Here is a 7,900-nt window from a genome sequence, read left to right on the forward strand (position 1 = left end):
TAAATTCTATATTATCATTCTATATGCTAAATCATAACATGTTACATTATTCTAAAGTATAATTTTATTGTTAACACGTTGACTACGATTGCTTCATCTTGTACAATTATTTCATTTTTTGTACTGTTTTTAAACAGGGTTGCCAGACGGTCATTTTCTCCGGACAAATTCCGTGATTTAGTTTTTCTCAATTGCATTGGCCAGCTAAAATTTATGATAGGGGTACTTCTTAATTAAATTTTAAATACTGCAAAAAAGAAAATAAATGGAATTTGAATAGCGGATCCTACAAATAAATTAGTATATATTGAGTTATCGGCCTTTTTTGTTCTCGGATTTGGCCAATTTTAGGCAACCTGAATTATGTACCACTACGTCCTGGGGAAATACATTTCGTGGTACGCATATGTACCACTTTGGAGTCAACGTGTTAATGGGTATTTAAAGTTAAATGAACTGGATAATTTTTTTAGCGTTTTTAATTTTGCAATAATGATTCATTATTAACAAATTCTATATTATTCTATGTGCTATATCATATCATGTTACATTATTCTAAAGTACAATTTTTAAGGAGAAATGTTAGACCTGAGCAAGGCCAGTGAGGAGGAACGTGAAGACAGAGCAGGCCTGTGCGGTTGAGTACTGAGCGTCAGGCAAGGTAGAGCTTGGCAGCAGCGGCGACCGCTTCCCCGTCAACACTGCATGGCACAACTGCACGGCAACGTTTAATAAGTTAAAGGTTTTAAAGGTTTAACTTAAACAAGGTTTTAAGTTAGGTTCAAAAGGCAGCCAAGGTAGNCTTGAGAGCCGTGGCAGTGAGGTAGACCTTGAGGGTAGCCTGCCACACGCAGCTCTCCCGACTCAGGCGCAGCTCACGTAGCGGCGAGTCGCTGCCAAACATTTCTGATACGAGGCTCGCGTCTAATGTTTGACGGTCACTCTCCAAAATCTGGGAAAAAAAACTTTTGGCATCATATGTGATGGCTAGAGTTACATTCAGTGCAATCGATTTAGCGGCGAGCCGCTGCCAGACATCCCTGATACGAGGCTGGCGTCTAATGTTTGGCGGTCACTCTCTAAAATCTGGAAGAAAAAACTTTTGGCCTCATATGTCAGGGCTAGAGTTACATTCAGTGCAATTGATTTAGCGGCGACCCGCTGCCAAACATCTCTGATACGAGGCTCGCGTCTAATGTTTGACGGTCACTCTCCAAAATCTGGAAAAAAATACTTTTGGCATCATATGTGATGGCTAGAGTTACATTCAGTGCAATTGATTTAGCGGCGAGTCGCTGCCAAACATCTCTGATACGAGGCTCGCGTCTAATGTTTGACGGTCACTCTCCAAAATCTGGAAAAAAAAACTTTTGGCATCATATGGGAAAAAAACTTTTGGCATCACATGGGAAAAAAACTTTTGGCATCAAGGTCACTCTCCAAAATCTGGAAAAAAAATACTTTTGGCATCATATGGGAAACATCTCTGATACGAGGCTCGCGTCTAATGTTTGGCGGTCACTCTTCAAAATCTGGAAAAAAAATACTTTTGGCATCATATGTGATGGCTAGAGTTACATTCAGTGCAATTGATTTAGCGGCGAGCCGCTGCCAAACATCTCTGATACGAGGCTGGCGTCTAATGTTTGGCGGTCACTCTCTAAAATCTGGGAAAAAAATACTTTTGGCATCATATGTGATGGCTAGAGTTACCTTCAGTGCAATCGATTACAACGACAATCTTCTTGAAGCTATCTGGAAAATCCTGATAGGTGGAAAATTAAGGGATCAAAGTAAAGCTGTCATGACAATAAATCTGGGGTAAATTCTGAGGTTTGCTCCCGTTACCACTGCACAAAATTGCAATAAAAACGTCAAAAATCAGTCGTCAAATATCGATTCTAAACTGCAGGTTAACCGACTCTAAAAATTTCCTAATAAAGTAAATAGATCAGACAAAGTCTCTCACACGGTTGAATTTTTGCTATGAAAATTTGTAAACAAGAAAGTTACTAAACCGCCATCACGACATTATAGACCACGGATATTGATTGTGATAACCACCTTTACAAGAAGACTGAGATACGCTAGTTGTGAAGCGTGCGACGCAAGTTGCAACAACGGCTTCTGCAAGCAGAGCAGCCGTAGCAAATGCGACTGCAAATGCTGCACAGAGGCAGTTGCCTGCAGTGAGTGGCGCATAAGGTCATTAAGAGTGGCAAACAAGGAAGACGAGTGGCGGCAATAGCCACATCTGAGCAATGTTTCAGCCGCAGTCAGGACCGAGTTGAGGCTACTCTTCAGGAACCCTAACTCCAGGGCTTTCGGCTCCGAGGATTCTTCTGCTGAGTGGCAGGACAGCACGCAACCAAATACTCTGAAACAGAAACAAATTTGTAATATTTTTGAACAATAGAATTTCTGGGAAAAATTTAACGTCATAATAAATTACAACGGTAAACACACGTTGACGATATATCTATCTTATATATTCATTGATTAACAATTAATTGGAAAACTGAGGCATTCTTCCAACAAAATATTTGGAAGCAGTTTTCCTTTTAAAGATAATTTATTCATTTTCAAGTTAGAGGAAGGAGCAAATCTTTTAACCCAGTTTTATATTGCACTGTAAAAAAATTGTAAGAATTAACACAATTACTATGACATGTTAAGATTGTAACTCGATGAAGAAGTATGCCAAATAATGATTGCAATGTTGATCAGGCAGTTAAGCTATGCCCATTAATTACCTCAGAAAAGGTTCTACTATAGCCTCTTAATTGCAGGAGAAAAAGCTTACTTTAGCCAATAAAAAAAGACATTTCCATAGCCAAATAATTCACGGAGAAAAAAATTACTTTATTCTATTAATTAATTATTTCAACTTTATCCTACTCACTACCCTTACTTATTCCAACTTTATCCTATTCATTACCCAAGAAAAAGTTCTACTTTAGCAGCACAGACGTCAGGCTTCTCTGCATCAGGATCGGGAGTGTAGTCTTCTGTCAAACTGGCTTCTAGCTCCTGAAAATATATATGAAATATTAAAATATGCCCTCACAATAAATTGAGAGCACCAAAGGAAATTGCGAGATAAGTAAAACTCAAGTGATTATCTTTACAAATTGCATTGAAAATAATAAAATAAAATTTTTAGTTGCTTTCAGTGAGGTCTGTCAAATTTGCATATCAGGCGCGATCTCCTTACCCATATAACTTCTAAAAACTATGGAACGAATTATAAAGTCAAGGTGTAAATAAATCAGCAAATATTATTCTTACTCTATATGAGTAGTTGTGACAAATTACATGTGCGGCTATTGCATTGTAGACAAATATTTCAAATAAATGAAGGCAATACACGACAATAAACTGTAGTGGCACCTGCAATCAATACTCACTGTTGATGCGCAATTGTAAAGCAAGGAACTGTGATATCTTGCTAATATGAAGCTACAGAACCTTGAAACTGTTCTCGTAATCCAAACTTTGATTTTCAATCTGTATCCATAATATCTACATACGAAATCTCATAAATAAATGCCTGTAAATATTTTTATGTCCTCAATGAACTGAGACAGCAGAGTGGTGATGAGGCCAGTAATACCTGCAAATAATCCTTCATGTCCTCAATGAACTGAGACAGCAGAGTAGTGATGAGGCCAGTAATACCTGCAAATATTCCTTCATGTCCTCAATGAACTGAGACAGCAGAGTGGTGATGAGGCCAGTAATACCTGCAAATATTCCTTCATGTCCTCAATGAACTGAGACAGCAGAGTGGTGATGAGGCCAGTAATACCTGCAAATACTCCTTCATGTCCTCAATGAACTGAGACAGCAGAGTAGTGATGAGGCCACTCTGCTCTCGCCAGAGCTCAGGAAAACATGACAGAGCCTCGCGTATATAATCCCGGACAGAGATGCTCTGCTCCGTGTCAATGTGCCAGCCAATGAGAATGTCAACAACATCCTGTGTGGCAACAAGATTGATTTATTTAGGCTACTTTCGAATTGGCTATTTTATGCTAATTCTCCAATGAGAATGTCAACAACATCCTGTACGGCAACAACATTGCTTTATTTAGGCTACTTTCGAAATGGCTATTTTATGCTAATTCTCTAATGAGAATGTCAACAATATCCTGTGTGGCAACAAGATTGCTTTATTTAAGTTACTTTCAAGATGGCAATTTTATGCCAATTCATTAATGAGAATGTCAACAACATTTTGTCATGCAAATAGATTAAAGAATGCAGGCTGCTTCAAAGATTAAAGATTTTATTTCATAAAACGTAATATTAACATGAATAATTTGTGTAATTTACCTCAAATGAATCACTTAGATGTTCTCGTGCGACTTGATACACAGCGCGAAGTACCTCCACTGCAGCGACCATCAGCGACAGCTCTTCAGTGCCCTCCAGCACACCGCATACCACCTCCACCACTTCACGGCTACACTGCACAACATAATAAATAGCTTCATATATTCATAGGGTAGCATTTCTTAGCTAGGTATTGATCATGCCTCAACAGTAACATAGAACAAAACTACTTCAAAGATACAATAATTAACTTGTTCTTCATTGTCTATAATAATTCAACTGTACAGCTAATCCTGAAAATTTAAAAAGGCATCAAAAATAAGACATCTTCTGCCAGTTTTGTTCTTGATTAAATTTTACAAATTAGTGAATATAATATATACAAGTGGGGTATATATGTTGTACTTGTATAATATATGTGGTACTTGTATAATATATACAAGTGGGGTATGACCAGTATAATCTAATCTTCTATTTAAATCCAAATTTAATTCACCACAGATGAAGAGCGTTTATTCCTGTCGAGCAGAATGGCTTTCCTGAGCGCCATAAGCAGGAGGACTTTAAGTGCAGCCGAAGTCTCTGATGAATCCCGCAGCCCCTCAAGTACAAGCTTGATGAACCTATTAAACAACAAACTTTCGTTGAATGCTCTTGTGTCAACATTCATAATTTCTTTGTATCTTTTGAATACATTTTCAAAAATTTAATATTGATGGGTTAAAAACAAATTTTTTTCATCTTGAAATATTCACAGCTTATGCTACACTTGTGTCATCAATTACTCAACATTCATAATTTCTTTGTATCTTTGAATACATTTTCAAAAGTTTAATATTGATGGGTTAAAAACCAAATTTTGTTTTTATTTTGAAATATCCACAGCTTATGCTACGCAAGGGTTTAAAACTATATTGAGGCATTTATTAATCTAGGCTTTGGTAAAATTTTTCACCAATAATGTTTTCTGAATTAAACTGAACTCAATCTTATATTAACTATCAGTGGATGTTAGAACCAAGTTGCAAGATAGATCCCACTACAAAGGGAAAATTATAAATGGTCACAAACAAAAAGCTTAATAACAAAATTGCTATTAGACCATGCACATATTTAGGGTTAATGCTGATTAAATAATTTTGTCTCGACCTGAACTGAACTACCAAAACCTGCATAGGTATAGGTACATTTTGCAGCTCAAGTACACATACTGTATATATTGGCCTTGGTACACATAGCAGCTTAATTACACATATATATTGGCCTTGGTACACATAGCAGCTGATTTCCTATCTGTGATAGGTGGGTTTAGCATGGAAAATCATTGGAGTCCATGGGGCTGATGGAGTCACAAACTTGTAACTTTATTATGATGATGTAGCGTCTGAATTATTACCTTTCATCATCAGGAGGAAGAAGATGACTGATGAAGGCCATGGCTTGCACAGACTGCACCTTACAGGCTTGGCTGGGGGCAGCAGTGAGCAGCTCATACAAACTGTCAAGGAGGAAGTGGGCGCAGTGCTGGATGTAATGCAGGTTTTCTGGCAGTATGAGAAGATCCTGAAAGTCAATAATAAGTGGAACTTCTTACATCAACTTTAATGGAAGTGAAAACACATGTTACACCTACATTAAGTGCCAGGAACATTAACCTAGGTATATTACCATATATAAGCTATGTAAAAAAGGCGCTCATTGAAAAATAAATTGATAAAAGAGTCACAGCTTAAACAGAATTAAAATGCAAGTATCGCAGTAATAAAGGAAGAACCACCACAAACATTTATCACAATAATAGTTAATAATAAAATTTAAATAAAAAATCAATTTTACTATAATGTCAAATTTATTCACATACATTGAGTACAGCCATTTGTGTGGAAAAAGAATCCAGTTTATCTTCACGAAGAAGCTTCCGTAGTTGACGAGTTATAGTTGTTTCTTCACCAGAATCTAGAACAAGCAAATGGCAAAGTTAAACTGTAGTTCTCAAACATAAAATGGTTCATAAATTGTCAATTATTCATAGCAGTATTTCAAAGTGATCTCCATTTGAATAGACTCATGAAAAAGTGGAAACAATCACATGAGAAAAAAGTGTGTGGTTGGCCTAATATGTTTTTGGGTCCCATCTCACTAATGATTCAAGTAAAAATTCTGCTAGCACATCTCAGAACCCAAACATTACATCAACTTTACTTCAATAAGATGATTTGAGACTTGGGCTATATATATATGTATTCAATTGTATTAATGAAGATCTATTATTTTGAGATAAAATTTATAAGGCAAAAATAATTGTAAAAACACAGCAATACCTTCTTCCTCATATCTCCTGCTGCTTCTGGCTTTTGAAAATCCTGCTCGTGAACTGCTATAGCTGCCCCGGTGGCCGCCTCCTCGGACTCCTCCCTTGGATTTGTGTGAGTGCGGTGAACCTGTTCCACCCTCTTCTCTTTCATGATTATCATGCTTAGCTGCTCGAGGTTTCCTATAAGGCCTTTCTGAATGTCCACCACGTGGCTTTTTACTGCCCCCACGACCATGGGATCTGTCACCTCCCATTATAAATAAGAAGAAAAATCTTTGTCCTTTGAACTAACAATGAAATCTTCTGCCTAATCTAGATAACAATGAAATCTTCTGCCTGATGTAGATTACAAACCATACTACTCACAATCTTCTAGAGGTATTTAAACACTACAAAAGATTGAAAAAGAAGAATTTCAGCAATTAGTTGGTTATCATTAAATCACTTTAGCTGGTATTTTATAAGTTACAGTAGAATTAGCAAATTTAGTGTATATATATAATCACACTTAGAGAATTATAATCATAGTCTAGATTATTAGACAAAGGTTAATTAAATTCTAATCTTGCAACTTGCAAGGATAGGGAGAAATAATTTTATAATTTTTCATTCTTTAACAAACATAATACATACCATTTTAAGCTATCATGATAATTACCAACATTATGAAAACATTTTACATTTTTTTGGTAACTAGCATGTTGGCTTTGTAACATGTTGGCATTTTCCATGGGGCATGACTACAAAAAGTAAAACAATACAAGCATTTTGGATGCAGGAATCTTGGAGCTGGTCATACCAAATAAGACCAGTTACAAAATTTTTAGAATATATTCAAGAACTGCAAGATTCCAGATTTACAGAATAAACAAAATGCATAAATCTGGAGCAACATGATTACAAACTTAAATAATTAAATCATGTGATTCAAAGATAGGCTACATTATAGCAAGTAGTAGCAATTGTACATTCTTGTTCAATAGGTGGCTTTTCCTTTAGTTTGAGCACTTTTTTCAAATCCCAACTTGATATATTTTGCATCAATGGAATTTGCACAACTTTCAAATTTGAAAAAAAAACATGATCCAGCTGTAGGCAAAGAAGCTACTTTTTACCATTGGTCAGAAAGAAACAACTGATATAATGGAATTTGGAATTGGCAAAAAGCTACATTTTGCCATTCCAAGTTGCTAATTGCACTTGCAATGAATAATATCACAAGATCCTACTCCACTCCCTACTACCTATCCC

At 36.4% G+C, this 7,900-nt stretch overlaps 1 protein-coding gene across 1 annotated transcript; it reads right to left on the bottom strand.

Annotated features, from left to right (window-relative positions):
• Window positions 1-781: 781 nt before the first annotated feature.
• On the bottom strand, window positions 782-7,031 carry LOC108668566 (serine/threonine-protein kinase SMG1). Its single transcript, XM_047883425.1, has 10 exons — window positions 6,657-7,031; window positions 6,197-6,291; window positions 5,732-5,898; window positions 4,832-4,958; window positions 4,336-4,470; window positions 3,809-3,979; window positions 2,939-3,030; window positions 2,065-2,377; window positions 1,437-1,446; window positions 782-924 (listed from the first exon to the last, which is right to left on the bottom strand). The coding sequence occupies exons 1-10, from the start codon at window positions 6,901-6,903 to the stop codon at window positions 782-784; spliced, it is 1,500 nt and encodes a 499-aa protein (XP_047739381.1). The 5' UTR covers window positions 6,904-7,031.
• Window positions 7,032-7,900: the final 869 nt, after the last annotated feature.

The sequence above is a fragment of the Hyalella azteca genome, unplaced genomic scaffold (assembly GCF_000764305.2).
Source record: "Hyalella azteca isolate HAZT.00-mixed unplaced genomic scaffold, Hazt_2.0.2 contig12852, whole genome shotgun sequence".
In the NCBI taxonomy this organism is placed as follows: Eukaryota; Metazoa; Arthropoda; class Malacostraca; order Amphipoda; family Hyalellidae; genus Hyalella; species Hyalella azteca.